Source organism: Sander lucioperca, chromosome 5 (assembly GCF_008315115.2).
Source record: "Sander lucioperca isolate FBNREF2018 chromosome 5, SLUC_FBN_1.2, whole genome shotgun sequence".
Classification (NCBI taxonomy): Eukaryota; Metazoa; Chordata; class Actinopteri; order Perciformes; family Percidae; genus Sander; species Sander lucioperca.
Window position 1 is genome coordinate 10,301,744 of NC_050177.1, and position 24,084 is coordinate 10,325,827.

Below are 24,084 nucleotides of genomic sequence, written 5' to 3' on the forward strand. Positions count from 1 at the left end.
GAGTTTTTTTCACCAAAATACTGTGTTTAGATTCAGCTCTACTCACTTCTTTCACAACATTTGGCATTTGATGCAGGTTTGGATACAACAGTTGATTGACAGCATAGTTCATTGAATGTGTTGTAGGCCTTCGTTCCACAGACAGCTGTAAAGACAAAGATCAAGTCAACGTGCAGGCACCGCAACCATTAATTGGCATGAAGTTCCTTGAGCATTGATCGTATTTCTAAGATTTCCATGAAAATGGAAGATGTGTGAAGGCCCCTAAAGCAGTGCTATTTTCGTGTGTTAGATGAAAATTGACGATCATGAGAAAAATGAGGTAAAATCTTTGGTTGTCAATCAGAAATGGAAATTCTGAAGTTCTCACAATGTGCTATTTACAAATCAATCATAAAACAGCATTAAATTACATAAAATACAGTGACCAATGTGACATTGTAAGCAATTGTAGAAGTACAATGTACATGCAAATTCCACATTGGGACGTGTAAACAGTATTATTTATATTCCAAGCACCATTTTGGAATTAAGTTAGAAAAAACAGCGCCAGCACAAAAACTAAAGCTTGTTTCCTGCAGCATTTTCTGAATATGACAGCGGTGCAAGTTTATTGACATGTCTCTGCTTGGATTTTTCTATTTATTTATCATATTTTAAATAATAAACATGAACCGGACAATCTTAAAAAGATTTCAAAGATTTGCATGGAATTGCGGTAGGCAGGTATAGGGATGACTTTGAGACGCACCTAGTCTCGCGTTGCCAGACCATCCACACGCTGCTGAGCGGAGGAAGGTCTGACTAGTCCACACAGCATTCGGATGGGAGAAAAACGTGCTCTGGTTTTTTGGCATTTCTTTAAACCAATCACGATCATCTTGGGCGGCACTAAGCTCCAAGGAGCTACTGTAAAATAGTCATGCGAGAGAAAACTCAGACTAGACAAATAGTCTAGCTAGCTGTCTCAATTTACCATGCAGAGATCTGAGATGGAGTTAACCATAGTCCTCATAAATCCACTAGAGTTTAAAATTCCAACACAAAGAAATTGGAAGGAAACGGGCAACGGTGAAAAGACATGCATCAGGCGGAATGTCCTGCAGCATGGGAGCACGAACGTTGTGGATATAGACTAAAACGCACCTGACTCATTCACACAGCACCTGGATGTGATTGGCTGTATCTTAAGACTGTTGTTCATGCTACAGCAGCACTCAGTCTTAGGGTCAAACTGGTCACGTCCACAGCACAGGTGGTCACTGGAATTTCTCGTCAGGATCGTCTTGTTCTCCATCGGACCACAACACATTTGCTTGTCCACATCATAAGCATCTGTGGAAAAGATCAGGATAATTCTTAAAACTATATCACTTTTATCTTAACCACAATACCGCTGACCTCCTGTCACGTCTAGTCCCTGTGTCAAGTTTCTTTATTTAGTTGGTTCATGTTTTCCGTTTGGAGAAACAGCATTTGCATTTGGGTCCAAGCCTGCACCCTGACACCTCCCCCCAAAAGGCCCATTATATACCCACTGAAATACTTTAGACTACATCACTGATTGAGTGGTTGTATTGCCTGTGCCTCTGCTTTGAAGCCGCAGAACCGGGAGTGAGTCAACACTTTCTCAACTGGCAAGGCTATTTTATTCACTTTGAACATCGGTTCAAAGTATTCCACAACTAATGTTACTGAAGTGATTCAAACTTTGTTCTCTCCAAACACAGTGCCGTCTCTCTGACGGACTTGAGTGTGTAGCAGGCAGTGGACCAAACCACTGTGAGACAAGGAAAGGGGGGGTGGGGGGGGGGGGGGCTCAGGATGTTAAAGTTAAAACGCAATTTTTGCCCTGTTTGTATTGTTTTACTACTTACACAATTATTTTAATTATATATTGTACATTATTTACAATACACAGCATGTTTTTAAATCATTCACACACACGATTTCCATGTTCAGCCTTGATCTTGGGACCACAAGGAGCAACTGGTCAGCTGACCTGAGTGACCTTGGGGGGGACATACAGTTGCAATTAGGCCTGGCAAACTCGATTCCTTTTAAGGATTTGGGTTATTCCGAGTCACTCACCAAACTGATCTGGGTTGTGCGAGTCACTTGAGTCAGTATTGATCTATAGGCAAGCCGAGGCGAGCTTGCAATGTTTCATACTGTCTGCTCGACCTAATTGCATTTTAACATACTACATTTATACACCAAAACCTACAGTAGGCCTAGCTAGGCTACATGCCGAACATTGTATGTTATTTCAGAAGTGAAAGAATGGCTTTTGTTGTTGATTTGCTTTACCCTGAGCTTGAGTGAAGCTCACTCGCTCGTCTGCTACAGAATGATCCACTCATGACAACGTAGCTGGCTGATTCGCACAACTGACTGACTCACGCAGGAGCTCGCAGGTCGTCGAGGACTCGCGGATCATCGAGGACTTGTGGGTCGTCGAGGGCTCGTGACTTCTCGAGTGGTCTGCAACTGCAAGCTTGAGCTCTGAGTCTGCTGGTCGGGAAGTTGTGTCTCAGACTGTCTCTGCTCACTCAGTCGCTTGAGTTGACTTGTGTCGAGTTGTTGCCTATGAAATTGTAAGTTATAAAGCTTTTGGCAGCTAAGATGGCTAGGACCAGTAGTAGCTAATGTTGCAAGAGGTTTGTGTGTGGTGCTGTTATCATTTTAGATTGAATTGTAGTAGGACTCAACTAATCCGAGTTAATGATACTAGAGACTCGCGACTCGTGAGTTAATTTAAAGAGTTGGGTTAAAGATCCGAGTGAATCACGACTCAAACAGGTTTAGTTACAATAGGTCGAAGAGATAAGTTGGAGCTAGCCCATTAAGTGCTTTGTACGTAAACAGTTGTATCTTGAAATCAATTCTGAAACATACGGGGAGACAGTGAAGGGAGGCAGTACAGGGGAGATGTGCTCTCGCCTGCGTGTTCCTGTCAAAAGACGAGCTGCAGCGTTCTGGACCAACTGCTAGGGTGAGAGAAGCCTGGTTTACATGAATAATATGGAGTTATTTTTGTTTCTTTTTAACCTAAGCAAAAAAAAAGGTTTGAGAGCATATTTTTCTCACTGCAATCAAAAAGCAAGTTTCTTTTTTTGCATCACAAAATATTTTCCTTTTGAATCAAAAAGTTTTGCTTGTGAATGAAAAAGTTCTTCTTGCAAGTCAAAAAGTTTTGAGTCAAAAAGTTTTGAGTCAAAAAGTTTTGGGTCAAAACGTTTTGAGTCAGAAAGTTTTGCGAGTCAAAAATGGCTTAGATAAGAGTTTCTATTGGTGGGTTTGACTGGGCATGGCCACACCCACATTCAAGCGCTGCAGCCAATAGATACATGGCAACAGCTCTGGTAGGCGTCCAGTATCTTCACTTAAAGCTACATTTGACCTCCCGGCCGTGTTGGTGCTTTTCGGAGAATGTTTTATGAAGATATTCGACACATGATGTGGCTTGCTGCATGTTTAATTGTGCTAACAGACCCTTCAAGAAGTCTACGCTCCAGTTCTTTCGGTGAGTGAAGTATTATTTTATTTTACGTTATACGTTAGCATTATTAGCATGTTAACTAACTCATTAGCTTTGGAGAAAGACGTCCAGCTAATGGGAGCCAAGTTAGCCGCAGTTAGTAGCGTTAAACCGGCATGCACCGAAGTCAAAACGTAACTTACCTACACACAGACAAGTGCTTAAATGTAGCTTGATAATATTGTTGAACAAAATGTGTTTGTGTAAGGGTTGGAAAATAAAGGTCCACCACATTATCTGGGAACGTGCTGGCTGTGGATCGTCAGCAGGAGGAACCGACTTAGCAGCCCCACGGAGCTCTGCTCCTCCTATTAGGGGGGTGCAATATGTTTGCACAGACAAGTGCATTTAGTGGAAAATATATATTGCTTCACCTTCAGGTCGTGTGCAGTCCTCTTTCAAGAAGGCATTCATTTTTTGCGCAACACCTGTCAGCTAACGTCAATAAAATCATATGTGGCAAACACTGTCTAGTAGACGTCTTGAGAGAGAGAGAGGTGTTAGTAAAATTCCTGATCTTTTCATTATTCTAGGTTGCAGCCAGCAGCAACAAAAAGAAGAGTGGTGAAGTGTGTGGACCCAAGATGGACAGAAAAACACAATTTACATGCATCAAGTGCAAGAAGTACATATGCAACACACACAATAAATCTCCGGGAACCATCACCTTATCGTGGTGGAGAGGTTTGTGTGTCCCTATGAACCTGAGGGCTGTGTTGTCTGGAGCTTTGTGCTCCTGGTAGGGTCTCCCAAGGCAAAGTGGTCTCAGGTGAGGGGCCAGACAAAGAATGGTTCAAAAACCCTATGAAAAAACGAGGTAGAGATGATGTGACCCTGCCCGGAGGAAGCCCAGGGCCCCCGTCTGGAGCCAGGCCCAGATGGAGGGCCCGTCAGCGAGCGCCTGGTGGCCGGGTTTGCCACGGAGCCCGGCCGGGCACAGCCCGAAAAAGCTACGTGGCACCTCTCTCTCCAACCCATGGGCCCACCACCTGTGGGAGGAACCGCTGGGGTCGGGTGCGCTGCCACATGGGTGGCAGTGAAGGTCAGGGGCCTCGACGGACCAGACCCGGGCAGCAGACGCTGGCTCTGGGGACGTGGAACGTCACCTCTCTGTGGGGGAAGGAACCGGAACTTGTGCGGGAGGTGGAGCGCTACCAGTTGGATCTGGTGGGGCTTACCTCTACGCACAGTCTCGGTTCTGGAACCATACTCCTGGATAGGGGTTGGACTCTTTTCTTCTCCGGAGTTGCCCAGGGTGTGAGGCACCGGGCGGGTGTGGGGATACTCACAAGTCCCCGGCTGAGCGCCGCTACGTTGGAGTTTACCCCGGTGGACGAGAGGGTCGCCTCCCTACGCCTGCGGGTTGTGGGGGGGAAAACTCTGACTGTTGTTTGTGCGTATGCATGTTTTGGACACTCGGGTGAAGAGAGGGGCAGAGCTGTCAACTGATCACCATCTGGTGGTGAGTTGGGTCAGAGGGTGGGGGAAGACTCTGGACAGACCTGGTAAACCCAAACGGGTAGTGCGGGTGAACTGGGAACGTCTGGAGGAGGCCCCTGTCCGACAGACTTTCAACTCACACCTCCGGCGGAGCTTTTCGTGCATCCCTGTGGAGGCTGGGGGCATTGAACCCGAGTGGACAATGTTCAAAGTTTCCATTGCTGAAGCTGCGGCGGGGAGCTGTGGTCTTAGGGTCTTAGGTGCCTCAAGGGGCGGCAACCCACGAACACCGTGGTGGACACCGGTGGTCAGGGAAGCCGTCCGACTGAAGAAGGAGTCTTTCTGGGATATGTTATCCCAGGGGACTCCGGAGGCAGTTGCAAGGTACCGAAGGGCCCGAAGGGCTGCAGCCTCTGCTGTGAAAGAGGCAAAGCAGCGGGTGTGGGAAAAGTTCGGAGAAGACATGGAGAAGGACTTTCGGTCGGCACCAAGGTGCTTCTGGAAAACCGTTCGCCACCTCAGGAGGGGGAAGCGGGGAACCATCCAAGCTGTGTACAGTAAGGATGGGACGCTGCTGACCTCAACTGAGGAGGTAATAGGGCGGTGGAAGGAGCACTTTGAGGAACTCCTAAATCCGACTAATACGCCCTCTATGGTAGAGGCAGAGCTGGAGGATGATGGGGGATTGTCGTCAATTTCCCTGGTGGAAGTTGCTGAGGTAGTTAAACAACTCCACAGTGGCAAAGCCCCAGGGATTGATGAGATCCGTCCAGAAATGCTTAAAGCTCTGGGTGTGGAGGGGTTGTCTTGGTTGACACGCCTCTTCAACATTGCGTGGAAGTCGGGGACGGTGCCTAAGGAGTGGCAGACCGGGGTGGTGGTTCCCCTTTTCAAAAAGGGGGACCAGAGGGTGTGTGCCAATTACAGGGGTATCACACTTCTCAGCCTCCCCGGTAAAGTCTACTCCAAGGTGCTGGAAAGGAGGGTTCGGTCGATAGTCGAACCTCAGGTTGAAGAGGAACAATGCGGATTCCGTCCTGGTCGTGGAACAACGGACCAGATCTTTACTCTCGCAAGGATCCTGGAGGGAGCCTGGGAGTATGCCCAACCGGTCTACATGTGCTTTGTGGATCTGGAGAAGGCGTATGACCGGGTCCCCCGGGAGACACTGTGGGAGGTGCTGCGGGAGTATGGGGTGAGGGGGTCCCTTCTCAGGGCCATCCAATCTCTGTACGACCAAAGCGAGAGCTGTGTCCGGGTTCTCGGCAGTAAGTCGGACTCGTTTCAGGTGAGAGTTGGCCTCCGCCAGGGCTGCGCTTTGTCACCAATCCTGTTTGTAGTATTTATGGACAGGATATCGAGGCGTAGTCGGGGTGGAGAGGGGTTGCAGTTTGGTGAGCTGGGGATCTCATCGCTGCTTTTTGCAGATGATGTGGTCCTGATGGCATCGTCGGCCTGTGACCTTCAGCACTCACTGGATCGGTTCGCAGCCGAGTGTGAAGCGGCTGGGATGAGGATCAGCACCTCTAAATCTGAGGCCATGGTTCTCAGCAGGAAACCGATGGAGTGCCTTCTCCAGGTAGGGAATGAGTCTTTACCCCAAGTGAAGGAGTTCAAGTACCTTGGAGTCTTGTTCGCGAGTGAGGGAACAATGGAGCGGGAGATTGGTCGGAGAATCGGCGCAGCGGGTGCGGTATTACACTCAATTTATCGCACCGTTGTGACGAAAAGAGAGCTGAGCCAGAAGGCAAAGCTCTCAATCTACCGGTCAGTTTTCGTTCCTACCCTCACCTATGGTCATGAAGGCTGGGTCATGACCGAAAGAACGAGATCCAGGGTACAAGCGGCCGAAATGGGTTTCCTCAGGAGGGTGGCTGGCGTCTCCCTTAGAGATAGGGTGAGAAGCTCAGTCATCCGTGAGGAGCTCGGAGTAGAGCCGCTGCTCCTTCGCGTCGAAAGGAGCCAGTTGAGGTGGTTCGGGCATCTGGTAAGGATGCCCCCTGGGCGCCTCCCTAGGGAGGTGTTCCAGGCACGTCCAGCTGGGAGGAGGCCTCGGGGAAGACCCAGGACTAGGTGGAGGGATTATATCTCCAACTTGGCCTGGGAACGCCTCGGGATCCCCCAGTCGGAGCTGGTTAATGTGGCTCGGGAAAGGGAAGTTTGGGGTCCCCTGCTGGAGCTGCTACCCCCGCGACCCGTTACCGGATAAGCGGAAGAAGATGGATGGATGCACAATAAAACTCTGCCCCTCATGTGTTGGCTGGTATGAAAAGGCAATGTGTTCAATATGTTGTCTAGACTGACATGTGCATGTGTTCAGCTTGTGTTGTGGAAACTGACCTGAATGGGATACATTTCTATGAAGTTCAAATACATAAACCTCAATTGTTATGAAAAACCTTGCTTCATTTGTAAATTTGTTGAATATTTTCCACTCATATCTTATGATTGATTATGCGGCACAGGAGCAATCCCGAAATGGAATGTTGTGGATATAGACTAAAACGCACCTGATTCGTTCACACAGAAGCTGGATGTGATTGGCTGTATCTTAAGACTGTTGTTTATGAAACAGCAGGACTCAGTCTTAGGGTCAAACTGGTCACGTCCACAGCACAGGTGGTCACTGGAATTTCTCGTCAGGATCGTCTTGTTCTCCATCGGACCACAACACATCTGCTTGTCCACATCATAAGCATCTGTGGAAAAGATCAGGATAATTCTTAAAACTGTATCACTTTTATCTCAACCACAACACCGCTGACATGAGCCAGAGTTTGTTTCAACAAAATACTGTGTTTAGATTCAGCTCTACTCACTTTTTTCACAACATTTGGCATTTGATGCAGGTTTGGATACAACAGTTGATTGACAGCATAGTTCATTGAATGTGTTGTAGGCCTTCGTTCCACAGACAGCTGTAAAGACAAAGATCAAGTCAACGTGCAGGCACCGCAACCATTAATTGGCATGAAGTTCCTTGAGCATTGATCGTATTTCTAAGATTTCCATGAAAATGGGAGATGTGTGAAGGCCTCTAAAGCAGTGCTATTTTCGCGTGTTAGATTAAAATTGACGATCATGAGAAAAATGAGGTAAAATCTTTGGTTGTCAATCAGAAATGGAAAATCAGAAATTCTGACAATGTGCTATTTACATATCAATCATAAAACACATGCAAATACCACATTGGGACGTGTAAACAGTATTATATCTATTCCAAGTAGGGCTGCACAATTAATCGAATTTTAATCACGATCACGATTTTGGCTTCCCACGATCAAAATCACGTGATCGAGCGATATTTAAAATGCTTCATTCAGTTCATAGAACGCTCTGTATCAAAGTTTTTTTTTTTCAAAAACTCCATAAACCACTCTCTGATCACGTGCCTCCATGAGCCAATCAGAGTTGTTCCCTGCACCGCGCAGCTTAGTTTAGATGTAGACAGTCACAGAGGACCGAGGACAGAGTAACGTGAGGAAAATTCCACAACAGAAAGCCGTCGGTCATAAGTCATCACAAGGTTTACCAGTTTACCAGTAAACGCAATATTTTGTCCCGTCTGTGTTGTTTTTCAGACAACAGCAGTGACCAGTGCTAGTTTGAGTCTTTTAGCTCATATCTTTAGCGGCAGACTGTTGTACGTCCCGCTGTTGGAATCCTCTACAGTGAAATACAGTCACACTACACCGTTTAGCTGTCAGCATTTTAGCCATGTTTAATCCAGTTACTACTGTAGCTAATGGTAGGCTAACGTTACCTGCTGTGTAACGTGTTATTAGTGTTTACTAGCGTGACAAGCAGCGATGTTTCTGTTGCCTCTAATGTCTGTTTTGGAGCATCAGAGCGCAACGCAGACAAGTGGCGCCATAATCCGCGTTGATATTTCATCCGGTAGATACCGGGCACCGGTGCCCTATTGGCACCGGATTTTAACATGCGCCGTTAACGTGAACAGAAAATTGCATTGCCTGTATCTTTTCATGGCAAACGCACATGTTTGGAAAGCGGTCGCACAACAGCTGAAATGGCATACTCATAGTGTACTTCATTTCATAGTATCCTTCAACAAAGGAGGAATGTAGCACAATATGGATGTGAAAGCAGTTATAATTAGCCTATGTGACAATGCAATTTGTTTTGGTTAAAATCAACAAATAATCGTGATAATTAATCGTGATCAATATATTGATCAAAATAATCGTGATTATCATTTTGGCCATAATCGTGCAGCCCTAATTCCAAGCACCATTTTGGAATTAAGTTAGAAAAAAACAGCGCCAGCACAAAAACTAAAGCTTGTTTCCTGCAATTTCACAATCTTAAAAAGATTTCAAAGATTTGCATGGAATTGCGGTAGGCAGGTATAGGGATGACTTTGAGACGCACCTAGTCTCGCGTTGCCAGACCATCCACACACTGCTGAGCGGAGGAAGGTCTGACTAGTCCACACAGCATTCGGATGGGAGAAAAACGGGCTCTGGTTTATTGGCATTTCTTTAAACCAATCACGATCATCTTGGGCGGCACTAAGCTCCACAAGGAGCTACTGTAAAATAGTCATGCGAGAGAAAACTCAGATTGGACAGATAATCTAGCTAGCTGTCTGGATTTACCCTGCAGAGATCTGAGGAGCAGTTAACCATAGTCCTCATAAATCCACCGGAGTTTAATATTCCAACACAAAGAAAGCGGAAGGAAACGGACATCGGCGAAAAGACATGCATCAGGCGGAATGTCCTGCGGCACGTGAGCAATCCCGGAAGTGGAACGTCGTGGATATAGACTAAAACGCACCTGACTCGTTCACACAGCAGCTGGATGTGATGAGCTGTGTCTTAAGACCTTCTTTCACACAGCAGCACTCAGTCTTAGGGTCAAACTGGTCACGTCCACAGCACAGGTGGTCACTGGAATTTCTCGTCAGGATCATCTTGTTCTCCATCGGACCACAACACATCTGCTTGTCCACATCATAAGCATCTGTGGAAAAGATCAGGATAATTCTTAAAACTGTATCACTTTTATCTCAGCCACAACTTAAATGACTGGCTATTAAGTATCCTGCAGACCACAAATGTTTGAATAAAATACAATAGAACCGAATATGCATAATTTTCATGTACAATTGTGTCAGACTGAGGTAAACCAGTTGCAACATTAGCAGAATCATTTTTTGTAGTCTTCTGTAATTTTGTATCAGAAAATCATAATTTTAATATGCAAGGAAAACCCGACAAGACCCAACACTGTCGCCGCGTCCACATGATAAGAGTCTTCCGTGATCGTGCACAGCCCCCACCCCTCCTCCACACAGTTGATAGTAGCCAAGGAGGATATGGAGGGTTAAAAAAAACATGATGGACTCTTCAGAGGAGGTAATTATCTTCACTCGAGTTTCTGCGCACAGAAGTCGCTGGACGACACAATCTTCTGAACATAGCCATACTGAGAAATACAGAGAGAGTTGTGTGGAGCTGATAGTCTTAATCAGCTTTGTAGAAACTCATTTGGCAATGGCTAGAATGTAACGGACGTTCATTAATATCAAAAAGTTACGCACTAAAGCTCTAATACTCTGTAAACAAACATCTGCACCATTTGGTTTTACCATCCGGTTACTAAATATTAATGGACAACTGCCAGCCAATAAGGGAAATCAAATTTTTAGTGGGATTACAATAAGGAAATGGAAAGAAATTGTATTTTCTAAGTGTATACTGTATGTTAATATGATGCTTTACATCCATCAATTGTGTCCAGTTCTACTCACCATTATCACAACATTGGGCATTTGGCACAGGTTTGGCTATGATGGTTGAGTTACAGCACATTTCATTGAGTTGGTCATAGGCCTTTAGTCCACAGCAAGCCGACACCTTTTCGCTCAGACCCTCTGTAACAGCTGTAAGAACTGTGATTGAGTCAAGATACAGACACCAGTATGACAGTAACAGCTTAAAAGTGTTGTGTCACAGTAAGTCCATAAGCCAGGAAGTTCCCACATTCAAAGACAGGCCAGGTTCAGAGAGAAGCCAAAAGTACAATATTATAGTAGGATCGTCTTGTTCTCCATCGGACCACAACACATTTGCTTGTCCACATCATAAGAATCTGTGGAAAAGATCAGGATAATTCTTAAAACTATATCACTTTTATCTCAACCACAATACCGCTGACCTCCTGTCACGTCTAGTCCCTGTGTCAAGTTTCTTTATTTAGTTGGTTCATGTTTTCCGTTTGGAGAAACAGCATTTGCATTTGGGTCCAAGCCTGCACCCTGACACCTCCCCCCCAAAGGCCCATTATATACCCACTGAAATACTTTAGACTACATCACTGATTGAGTGGTTGTATTGCCTGTGCCTCTGCTTTGAAGCCGCAGAACCGGGAGTGAGTCAACACTTTCTCAGCTGGCAAGGCTATTTTATTCACTTTGAACATCGGTTCAAAGTATTCCACAACTAATGTTACTGAAGTGATTCAAACTTTGTTCTCTCCAAACACAGTGCCGTCTCTCTGACGGACTTGAGTGTGTAGCAGGCAGTGGACCAAACCACTGTGAGACAAGGAAGGGGCTCAGGATGTTAAAGTTAAAATGCAATTTTTGCCCTGTTTGTATTGTTTTACTACTTACACAATTATTTTAATTATATATTGTACATTATTTACAATACACAGCATGTTTTTAAATCATTCACACACACGATTTCCATGTTCAGCCTTGATCTTGGGACCACAAGGAGCAACTGGTCAGCTGACCTGAGTGACCTTGGGGGGGACATACAGTTGCAATTAGGCCTGGCAAACTCGATTCCTTTTAAGGATTTGGGTTATTCCGAGTCACTCACCAAACTGATCTGGGTTGTGCGAGTCACTTGAGTCAGTATTGATCTATAGGCAAGCCGAGGCGAGCTTGCAATGTTTCATACTGTCTGCTCGACCTAATTGCATTTTAACATACTACATTTATACACCAAAACCTACAGTAGGCCTAGCTAGGCTACATGCCGAACATTGTATGTTATTTCAGAAGTGAAAGAATGGCTTTTGTTGTTGATTTGCTTTACCCTGAGCTTGAGTGAAGCTCACTCGCTCGTCTGCTACAGAATGATCCACTCATGACAACGTAGCTGGCTGATTCGCACAACTGACTGACTCACGCAGGAGCTCGCAGGTCGTCGAGGACTCGCGGATCATCGAGGACTTGTGGGTCGTCGAGGGCTCGTGACTTCTCGAGTGGTCTGCAACTGCAAGCTTGAGCTCTGAGTCTGCTGGTCGGGAAGTTGTGTCTCAGACTGTCTCTGCTCACTCAGTCGCTTGAGTTGACTTGTGTCGAGTTGTTGCCTATGAAATTGTAAGTTATAAAGCTTTTGGCAGCTAAGATGGCTAGGACCAGTAGTAGCTAATGTTGCAAGAGGTTTGTGTGTGGTGCTGTTATCATTTTAGATTGAATTGTAGTAGGACTCAACTAATCCGAGTTAATGATACTAGAGACTCGCGACTCGTGAGTTAATTTAAAGAGTTGGGTTAAAGATCCGAGTGAATCACGACTCAAACAGGTTTAGTTACAATAGGTCGAAGAGATAAGTTGGAGCTAGCCCATTAAGTGCTTTGTACGTAAACAGTTGTATCTTGAAATCAATTCTGAAACATACAGGGAGACAGTGAAGGGAGGCAGTACAGGGGAGATGTGCTCTCGCCTGCGTGTTCCTGTCAAAAGACGAGCTGCAGCGTTCTGGACCAACTGCTAGGGTGAGAGAAGCCTGGTTTACATGAATAATATGGAGTTATTTTTGTTTCTTTTTAACCTAAGCAAAAAAAAAGGTTTGAGAGCATATTTTTCTCACTGCAATCAAAAAGCAAGTTTCTTTTTTTGCATCACAAAATATTTTCCTTTTGAATCAAAAAGTTTTGCTTGTGAATGAAAAAGTTCTTCTTGCAAGTCAAAAAGTTTTGAGTCAAAAAGTTTTGAGTCAAAAAGTTTTGGGTCAAAAAGTTTTGAGTCAGAAAGTTTTGCAAGTCAAAAATGGCTTAGATAAGAGTTTCTATTGGTGGGTTTGACTGGGCATGGCCACACCCACATTCAAGCGCTGCAGCCAATAGATACATGGCAGCAGCTCTGGTAGGCGTCCAGTATCTTCACTTAAAGCTACACTTGACCTCCCGGCCGTGTTGGTGCTTTTCGGAGAATGTTTTATGAAGATATTCGACACATGATGTGGCTTGCTGCATGTTTAATTGTGCTAACAGACCCTTCAAGAAGTCTACGCTCCAGTTCTTTCGGTGAGTGAAGTATTATTTTATTTTACGTTATACGTTAGCATTATTAGCATGTTAACTAACTCATTAGCTTTGGAGAAAGACGTCCAGCTAATGGGAGCCAAGTTAGCCACAGTTAGTAGCATTAAACCGGCATGCACCGAAGTCAAAACGTAACTTACGTACACATAGACAAGTGCTTAAATGTAGCTTGATAATACTGTTGAACAAAAGGTGTTTGTGTAAGGGTTGGAAAATAAAGGTTCACCACATTATCTGGGAACATGCTGGCTCTGGATCTTCTCTGCTCCTCCTATTAGGGGGGTGCAATATGTTTGCACAGACATGTGCATTAGTGGAAAGTATATATTGCTTCACCTTCAGGTCGTGTGCAGTCCTCTTTCAAGAAGACATTCGTTTTTTGCGCAACACCTGTCAGCTAACGTCAATAAAATCATATGTGGCAAACACTGTCTAGTAGACGTCTTGAGAGAGAGAGAGAGGTGTTAGTAAAATTCCTGATCTTTTCATTATTCTAGGTTGCAGCCAGCAGCAACAAAAAGAAGAGTGGCGAATTGTGTGGACCCAAGATGGACAGAAAAACACAATTTACATGTATCAAGTACAAGAAGTACATATGCAACACACACAATAAAACTCTGCCCCTCATGTGTTGGCTGGTATGAAAAGGCAATGTGTTCAATATGTTGTCTAGACTGACATGTGCATGTGTTCAGCTTGTGTTGTGGAAACTGACCTGAATGGGATACATTTCTATGAAGTTCAAATACATAAACCTCAATTGTTATGAAAAACCTTGCTTCATTTGTAAATTTGTTGAATATTTTCCACTCATATCTTATGATTGATTATGCGGCACAGGAGCAATCCCGAAATGGAATGTTGTGGATATAGACTAAAACGCACCTGATTCGTTCACACAGAAGCTGGATGTGATTGGCTGTATCTTAAGACTGTTGTTTATGAAACAGCAGGACTCAGTCTTAGGGTCAAACTGGTCACGTCCACAGCACAGGTGGTCACTGGAATTTCTCGTCAGGATCATCTTGTTCTCCATCGGACCACAACACATCTGCTTGTCCACATCATAAGCATCTGTGGAAAAGATCAGGATAATTCTTAAAACTATCACTTTTATCTCAGCCACAACATAAATGACTGGCTATTAAATATCCTGCAGACCACAAATGTTTGAATAAAATACAATAGAACCGAATATGCATAATTTTCATATACAATTGTCAGACTGAGGTAAACCAGTTGCAACATTAGCAGAATCATTTTTTTGTATTCTTCTGTAATTTTTGTATCAGAAAATCATAATTTTAATATGTAAGGAAAACCCGACAAGACCCAACACTGTCGCCGCGTCCACATGATACAAGTCTTCCGTGATCGTGCACAGCCCCCACCCCTCCTCAACACAGTTGCTAGTAGCCAAGGAGGATACGGAGGGTTTAAAAAAACATGATGGACTCTTCAGAAGAGGTAATTACTTTCACTCAAGTTTCTACGTGCGAAAGTCGCTGGACGACACAATCTTCTGAACATAGCCATACTGAGAAATACAGAGAGAGTTGTGTGGAGCTGATAGTCTTAATCAGCTTTGTAGCAACTCATTTGGCAATGGCTAGAATGTAACGGACGTTCATTAATATCAAATTGTTACGCACTAAAGCTCTAATACTCTGTAAACAAACATCTGCACCATTTGGTTTTACCATCCGGTTACTAAATATTAATGGACAGCTGCCAGCCAATAAGAGGAATCAAATTTTTAGTGGGATTACAATAAGGAAACGGAAAGAAATTGTATTTTCTAAGTGTATACTGTATGTTAATATGATGCTTTACATCCATCAATTGTGTCCAGTTTTACTCACCATTATCACAACATTGGGCATTTGGCACAGGTTTGGCTATGATGGTTGAGTTACAGCACATTTCATTGAGTTGGTCATAGGCCTTTAGTCCACAGCAAGCCGACACCTTTTCGCTCAGACCCTCTGTAACAGCTGTAAGAACTGTGATTGAGTCAAGATACAGACACCAGTATGACAGTAACAGCTTAAAAGTGTTGTGTCACAGTAAGTCCATAAGCCAGGAAGTTCCCACATTCAAAGACAGGCCAGGTTCAGAGAGAGGCCAAAAGTACAATACAAAGCATTATGTTGTAATTTAGCATATTTTCATTGCTGTTTCTGTCTTTTGATTTGATGTAAAAAGCCTTAGAGTATCATTTAAAGGGCTAAATAAATAAAATACAGTTTTACTGCACAATGTATACATTAACTTACTTTTATTAAGTAAGGCTTTTTAATGCAGGACTTTTACTTGTAGTGCAGTATTTTCAGTGTGATAGACCTGAATAGACCACTGGTTATGACTAGGGCTGTCAGCATTAACGTGTTAATCGCGAAGATTAGAAGAAAAAATTAATTGTGTTGACAGCCCTAGTTATGACGCAATCATCACGTTCACGCTAAATGCTTTTTCTCTTTTTCTAGAGACAAGTCAGCATAAACTTCTTGATGCTGCTTGAGGAAAAGCACCAATGTTGAAATAAGTTGCAATCCAGGGTAGCTGCCACTTGAAGCCTTTTAGTGTTCGCTGTGCCATAAGTGTATTTATCTATATTATTACATTTGCTTACCACATAGTCTGCCTTTGTTTTTTTTGTATGATCACTAATCCAACATTTAAATTTCTTGCTAGTTTGACACAAATGTGTGTTCATTACCTGTGTTGTTGGTGTATCCATCTTTACAACAAGTGGCTTCTTCAGGGTTGAAAGCCTGCCCTCCACAACATGACCACCCTGCACCTGGAAGGTCATTCTTACGGCACATGGCCTCTCGCATGTCATTCTCTATTTTCAAACAGGTTTTTCTGCAAGACAGTCATTAGAATTGCATCAACATCACAGTAAATATGTGGAAAATAGAGTTATTTTATATTGTGTATATAAACGTAGCCTCCTTTCATGTATATGCACATTTCACCCTTATCCTTAGTAATACTGCCCTCTGATGGACTTAACTAGAACAGTTGCATAGGTATCCATATCGGTACATACAAACATTTCCACTATTGCTGTGCATGCAGACATATTACACAGAAAAAAATAATGACCTACAGTAAAAGATCACATTTTAAGGGTCCAGTTGGGCGGTTTGGGCTTTTCAACAGGGACAATCTTGTGTTCAATGAAGAGAACAGAGTGTGGGAGATCAGAAGGAATATGACTGGTTTTCCGTTGGGTTGCTCTAGCTGTAAAACTAACTATTGTTACTATAACAAGTTGCTATTCATAAAAGGCTTACTAGTAGAGATGCTAAATTGAGTATGGTACTACAGAAATGCCAAAGTTGTATTAATCATTTAACTTATATTCATTCATTACTTATCCATCTTGGGGCCATGTGCTCAGTAAATAAAATGACAAGTTACCTACTACAGTATGATATTTATTTTGTCCAAGTGGATATTTTAGCCTGATGATAGTGTATCATCAGGTTAAAATATCCAGTGACTAGAGAAACGCTAGGGTCACTAGATCCCTTAGGATCGATCCATGGAAACTATTACCATTTTATTGAAATATCAGCTTTTGAGATAGAATGCCCAAACGGTTGGCGAGACTTTGACCAGTGGGACGTCAGGGGTAATAGGAACATGTTCATGGCAGTTTGACAGTCATTGGCAAGACATGTCTGGTAATCTGATTGTTGCTAGATTGCTACTCTAATTGTAATCAGTATTGTCTGATATGGAAAACATCAGACCTCACTGTCCAAACAGCATATTAGTGCATCCCACAGCATATCTTAATTATCTCTCCCTCTATACTTCTGTCACAGCACAGTTTGCACCTTGGAAGACCAGCTGAAATGTTTTTACTTTGCTTAAATATGAGGGAGGATGCATGTTTATCCTCTGACACACACACACACACACACACACACACACACACGCAGAGGGAACACTCACTGGTTTATAGAGGCTACAGTAGATCCTGTGGCAGACTCTGTCAAACACAAATTCCAAGTTATGAGTCATTGGAAGTACAGTTCTAGGCTAAAATTAATTATACTAATTTCCATTCATATGAATCTCTTTTTCCTGGGACCATATATGAGGTCTACTGTGAATTAATTTAAGCTTTTTTCAACTGAGTCTCTTATCCAAGGTCAAGCTCTTTTTATCGTTTAGCAATTTTGAAAGGGTTATACATGCTGTTATTTCAACCAGGCTTGACTACTGTAATGCCCTTTATGTTCGTGTTTGGAGTTATTGTTTCTTCATAACCCAAGCAACAACAAAAAAAGGTTTAAGAGCGTATTTATCACTGCAATCAAAAAGCAAGTGTTTTTTTGCATCACAACATTTTTTTCCTTTTGAATCAAACAGTTTTGCTTAGAAATCAAAGTTTTTCTTGAGTGAAAAGGTTTTGCTTTGAAATCAAAATGTTTTGAGTCAAAAGGTTTTGCGAGTCAAAAATGGCTTAGATAAGAGTTTCTGTCGGTGGGTACTGGGCATGACCACATTCAAGCGCAGCAGCTCTGGTAGGCGTCCAGTATCTTCACTTAAAGCTACACTTGACCTCCCGGCCGTGTTGGTGCTTTTCGGAGAATGTTTTATGAAGACATCCGACACATGATGTGGCTTGCTGCATGTTTAATTGTGCTAACGGACCCTTCAAGAAGTCTACGCTCCAGTTCTTTCGGTGACTGAAATATTATTTTACTTTACGTCATACAAGTTAGCCACAGTTAGTAACATTAAACCGGCATGCACCGAAGTAAAAACGTAACTTAATAGACAAATGCTAAAATGTAGCATGATAATACTTAAAGGTGTTTGTGTGAGGTTGGGAATAAAGGTTCACCACGTTTAGGTATCTGGGAACGTGCTGGCTGTGGAGCTCTTTGCTCGCACCAAAGCTTCGACTTTCCTAGAACGTTACGCTGTGATAGCCATAGATGTGACGTTATAGACAGCAGGCTCTGATCTTTGACTTTATATGGCCAATTTAACATTAATGTCACGCTAGACTTGGCGAGCTGTGTAAAGTTACAGTGTGTAACTTAAAAATAATGTTACAGGTGTTCTAAGCGATGGCACATGTTTTTTTTAGGCTACAACATTTTTTTGTCACATACAGCAAACATCTCCTCACTATCCGCGAGCTGCCTGTCCCCTGAACACACTGTAAAAAAAAAACACGGTCTCTGTAGACAGCCCAGGCTCCACAAACGCCAACAAAGACCACCTTTAACCTAGATGTTGCAATATGTTACTGTTTGGGCTGGAGTTGGTAATTGATGTTATAAGATGCAACTAAACTTTGAATGTTTGCAGCCCTTTCCTCGGGAATGTCTTGTCTGGCACATCTGGTGTTTTTTTTTAATGTGGTGCCACTCATTGCAAATGAGAAATTAATTTACGTGGTTTTTTTTTTGTTTCCAGACAGGCTGGACCAGTTGCTCAACATGAGAAAGGTCTGCTATCAAGACTTCTCGTCTGTGCAGTAAACACTTTAGAAGTCATTACTCATCTCATAAGACATTACGTTTTTGCCAAATTATGACACTGGGTTGTTATTTATAGGTTCTATTATAATCACTGTTTCACTGTTACACTTCTTTTAATTTAAGTGTTCTTAAAGCATCAAAAACAACTTTTGAATTTGTAACCTGTGAAATTGATGTTTTCATGAAAGCAAGATTTGACTTTTATTTGTTAAACTGCTGCTTGTGTATTGGTAATCATTTGTATATAAAAGGATCATCTGTCATTTATGAGTTGCCTGTTAATTGTAAATATAGTGATCTATATGCAGCTGTGTTAATGGCTATTATAGCTTCTCGGACTCTGGTGCTGAGTATAATCTTCATGTAGAAAGTTAAACAGAAATAGACTGCATAAGACTGAAACATGTGGGAGTATTTCCACTTTCTACTTAACCTAGACTTCTATTCCTTGTCGAAAGAGGAGCGTTAATGTTTTATCTGAACTGTGTGATTTGCTTGTCCTTTGAATTGACAGATTTGAATGTGAAATCTAACATTTCAGTCAGTAAAGACAAAAGCAGTGCAAATATATTGAATTTAATATAAAACTATACAACAGTAAACATTCTCACATCAGCTACATTAACAGCATATTGGGTCTTTAATGTGGTAATAGCTACACCCAACATAGGCTCTGAGAGGCTGTAGAGGGAAAAGAGGATGAAGAAAAGGTGGTAACTGTGTATGCTACAGATGTTATTTAACTATAATCCACAATTAACACACATAAACACATTTTAAGGTATGAACAAATGTAGCCATAACACTGTTGATACATTTCCTGGCCTTGGCTATCTTTGCTGGATTGAAACCAGCCTTTCACCGGTACCTTTAGGTCAGTAAAAAAACATTTATTTTCATGCCAGGGTGTCTGACGCTAGTGCTGGACCTCCATCACAGGGATCAGCTCGATGCTTCTGACCGCCATATGGGATGATGACACCCGGAGTTGCTCTTCTGCAGGCAGTGGCAAAAAAAAGGGGGAAAAGATGAGAGATGGATCACACTGACTATGGGAGAAAAAATAAATGAGTAATAAATGTTTCAGGTAAAGAAAAATATGAAGTTATCGATATGTTTATATTGATGCAAATGCTTTTGTCACATCTTTTGACACATTTCTTAACAGTCATATTTAAGATAATCACACAGAGCGCTGTAGATTACTGTAACGTAACACAAAGCTTAAACGTTCAGTATACTCGCCATTCCCCGCCAGTGTGACGTCATGGGAGCGCCGTAACTATTTATACTCACGCGTGGTGGTCGCGACACTAGTTGCAGTCTTCTCCTTAACAGAGGTGTCGCAACTGAGGAAAGGCTAACGACTTTGCTATTTCTACGGACTAGAAGAAGAAGAAAAAGGGGAACAATGGCTGAACTGGCAGCAGCATTGACGCATTGACTTCAGAATGTCTGCACAACGATTCAATGACCTACTTGGTCGGATCAAGCTTTTCATTCACCATAAAATAACTCATCTTAACTCAGTAAGTTTACAAGAGAGACTTGCAGTCACTCTGAGAGTCCTGGCATCCGGTTGCCCTCGAAATCATTCATGCTTCCTGTTTCCACTTTGTCGTGCCCCGCTGAAAAAAATAGAGTGGTGCACGACCAGAGTTGCGCACTTTAAATCCTGGCACGCCAGCGAGATCTACGTCATTTTGACGTCACATTATTGCACAACGGGTCGGGAACGGCGCCTGTAAAGAAGCCTTTAGTCCCCTGCAGACGTCTACTAGACAGTGTTTGCCACATAATATGATTTTATTGAAGTTAGCTGACAGGTGTTGTACGAAAAACGACTGCCTGCTAAGATAGGACTGCACCTGACGTGAAGTTGAAGCAACATATATTTTTCCACTAAATGCACTTGTCTGTGCAAACATATTGCACCCCCCTAATAGGAGGAGCAGAGCTCCGCAGCGCTGCTAAGTTAGTTCCTCCTGCTGACGATCCACAGCCAGCACGTTCCCAGATAATGTGGTGAACCTTTATTTTCCAACCCTTACACAAACACCTTTTGTTCAACAGTATTATCAAGCTACATTTAAGCACTTGTCTATGTGTAGGTAAGTTACGTTTTGACTTTGGTGCATGCCGGTTTAACGCTACTAACTGTGGCTAACTTGGCTTCCATTAGCTGGACGTCTTTCTCCAAAGCTAATAAGCTAGTTAACATGTTAATAATGATAACGTAAAATAAAATAAAATAATACTTCACTCACCGAAAGAACTGGAGCGTAGACTTCTTGAAGGGTCTGTTAGCACAATTAAACATGCTGCAAGCCACATCATTTGTCGGATATCTTCATAAAACATTCTCCGAAAAGCACCAACACGGCCGGGAGGTCAAATGTAGCTTTAAGTGAAGATACTGGACGCCTACCAGAGCTGCTGCCATGTATCTATTGGCTGCAGCGCTTGAATGTGGGTGTGGCCATGCCCAGTCAAACCCACCAATAGATACTGTTATCTAAGCCATTTTTTTTTTTTAAGATTATTTTTTTTGGCGCTTTTCCCTTTATTATAGTGACAGTGGATAGACATGAAAGGGGGGAGAGAGAGATGGGGATGACACGCAGAAAAGGGATGCAGGTCAGATTTGAACCCGGGACGCTGCAGGACTCAGCCAACATGGGGCGAACGCTCTTACTGGGTGAGCTAGAAGCCGCCCCTCGCAAAACATTTTGACCCAATACTTTTTGACTCAAAACATTTTGACCCAATACTTTTTGACTCAAAACATTTTGACCAATACTTTTTGACTCAAAACTTTTTCACTCACAAGCAAAACATTTTGACTCAGAATCAAACTCAGGACCCCATCTGAGGGTTGCCCCCCTCCCAAAAGAAAAAAAAAAAAAACATGCTGTGTATTGTAAATAATGTAACAATATATAATTAAAATAATTGTGTAAGTAGTAAAACAATACAAATGGGGCAAAAATTGCGTTTTAAGTTTTAAAACATCTTGAGCCCCCTTTCCTTGTCTCACACTGCCTGCTACACACCAGAGCTACAGAGAGCCTGTTCACTCTCTATTAAAGCAACACTAGAGACCTTTTCCCGCTTCGGTCCCCCTACAGGTTGTCTCATTGAAGCGGGAAAAGTTCACTTTTGTGAACAGTGTTGCTTTTAGCCCCATTGTACCAAATTTGGTTGCTGTTCCATCAGAGTTCCACTGGGGGTGATCGCGGGCGATTGCAAAATGAATGGGAGTTTATAGAGCTAGACGGCTAAATTTGTCTCTTTCGCCTGACTGTCGTTGAGAAATCTCAGATTTTATTGTAGTTTTTGCAAGTTCAACATGGATTATAGGTCTTAAGTTGAACAAACGAGTACTTATGTCCTTTTGATTTCTTATTGAGTTGTTGTTGCCCATAACACGCTAGCATTCTGCTAATGATGCTGATACTTACAAGAGATCCCGCTTGACGGCATCCAAAGCGGAACCAGAATGTCAGAGTGAATATTTCGGCATGGTCTTTAAAACATTAGCAAACCTCTTTCTAGCACGTGTATTGACAGGGAGAGCCTAACCTGTCAGCTGTGTTGTCGATGCCTCGAGAGAAAAAAGGAAGTGACTCAGAGCTTGCTGTAAAGCAGTATCTCTGGCCGTACGATGTGTATGATGTGATTGAAATTTTAAAAGGCTTTTTAGAACAAAAAAGCAACTTTAACACCCAGCAGTGTGTATTTTCTTAGCCTCCCCTTTCGAATGCAACATTCAAATTAGAACTGCAAGCAGTTATGCTGGGGTCCAAGCCTCATCGCGCCAGTCGCCCCGACGCGAGTCGACCCCAGCGACCCGGGGAGCGAGCGAAAGCGGAACCCGAAGCGTAACAGTTGGAGGCAAACATCAGGAAATATCGAGAGGTGTGAGCTGCAAGATCGGCGGTACATTGCCGTTGCAAATATCCCAGAGCCCTAAAGGATTTATGACAGAAGTGCCGTTTGGCATCGACGCGCTCGACCTCAGAAGGGGTAAAAGGGCCCAAACTGGTCTACGACTATAGCGCCCCCTAACGACCAATCTTTACCAAATTTGGTACAGGGCCTCAGAGTGGTATGCCGAACAAGCATCACAAGTGTCATGTTGATAGCATTTACTGTGGCAGAGTTATTGCAATTGCAAATTTCCCATTTAAATGCATTGTTATTGGCCAAAACAAATAAACGTTGATTACAGCACCCCCTAATCCCCGATCTTCGCAAAATTTGGTACAGAGCATCGTAGTTGGATGTTCTTTGCTGATAACATTTAATTTGGCCGAGATATGATGTTTTCATAGTTAACTACACAAATTTGTTTGTGCATAATATGTGCAATTTTTATCCTATAAAAACTCTTTTGATGACTTTTTATCAGGTCGGTCTGGAGATGCTACGTGCCAAGTTTCGTGCAGATCGGTCGCACGGTCCAGGATATATGGTTTTTGAATGTGCGATGTACGGTTTGGGAGTTATAGGGTCAAACGTGTTTTTTCTGCTATAGCGCTGTGGTGGAAGTGTGTCCATTTTTGTCTCCGCTGAGGGTGCAGAGTTTTGGACCAGTCCTGAAAATGCCCCCCCCCCCCCCCCCAGACTGGGACTCGAGTCTGAGACTCGGACTCGAGTCGCACTTAAGTCGCATCAACAACGTCAAACTTCATCAGGCATCTCAAAACGCACCCAAATAGGTCAGTCATTCACACGCTAATGTGAAAGTGAAAGAGACGTTACATTTAGCATATATCGTCACAGGTAACAAGCTAACCATCGCAAAGTGTTGTGCTAATGCTGGGAACAGGCACATTGTATGTTTATAGTTGTATCCATATGATGTGACAGACTTGGGTTCATATTTCACCAGGTCTGAGGGCTAGAGGGATGTCTTAAATAGACTCCATAAAGTTATCCTACAACAGATTTTGATACTGTACTGTATGGATGGTAGCTACAGGACATGTTTTGAATTCATAAGATTTTAGTATTTTCAGTGTTAGGGACAGATCAGATGACCAGAGACTTGAGACTTGACTTGGACTCGAGCTCAAAGACTTGAGACTCGACTTGGACTTCCAAAAAATGACTTGTGAACATCTCGAAATTGACCCGTTTTCAATTTTTGTTTTATATCAGAAAATATGGGACGTAGATATAAGCGCTGATAATGTGTAGAAGAAAAAATTAACAATTTAAAACGTTGGAGAAAGCCAAAACAAACTGTGAAAAAAGGCGTCAAAAACGTCGGGTAAAGTG

At 43.0% G+C, this 24,084-nt stretch overlaps 1 protein-coding gene across 1 annotated transcript in view; it reads right to left on the reverse strand.

Moving 5' to 3' along the window:
* Positions 1 to 24,084, reverse strand: part of si:ch211-195m9.3 — a 39,113-nt gene that overhangs the window by 14,429 nt on the left and 600 nt on the right. Inside the window, exons 3-9 of the mRNA XM_031296686.2 lie at positions 17,258 to 17,294; positions 16,008 to 16,156; positions 15,151 to 15,282; positions 14,174 to 14,362; positions 7,801 to 7,899; positions 7,492 to 7,680; positions 47 to 145 (exon numbers count right to left, since the gene is read on the reverse strand). Coding sequence (XP_031152546.1) covers positions 47 to 145; positions 7,492 to 7,680; positions 7,801 to 7,899; positions 14,174 to 14,362; positions 15,151 to 15,282; positions 16,008 to 16,156; positions 17,258 to 17,294 — 894 coding nt within the window. The remainder of the gene's footprint in view (positions 1 to 46; positions 146 to 7,491; positions 7,681 to 7,800; positions 7,900 to 14,173; positions 14,363 to 15,150; positions 15,283 to 16,007; positions 16,157 to 17,257; positions 17,295 to 24,084) is intronic.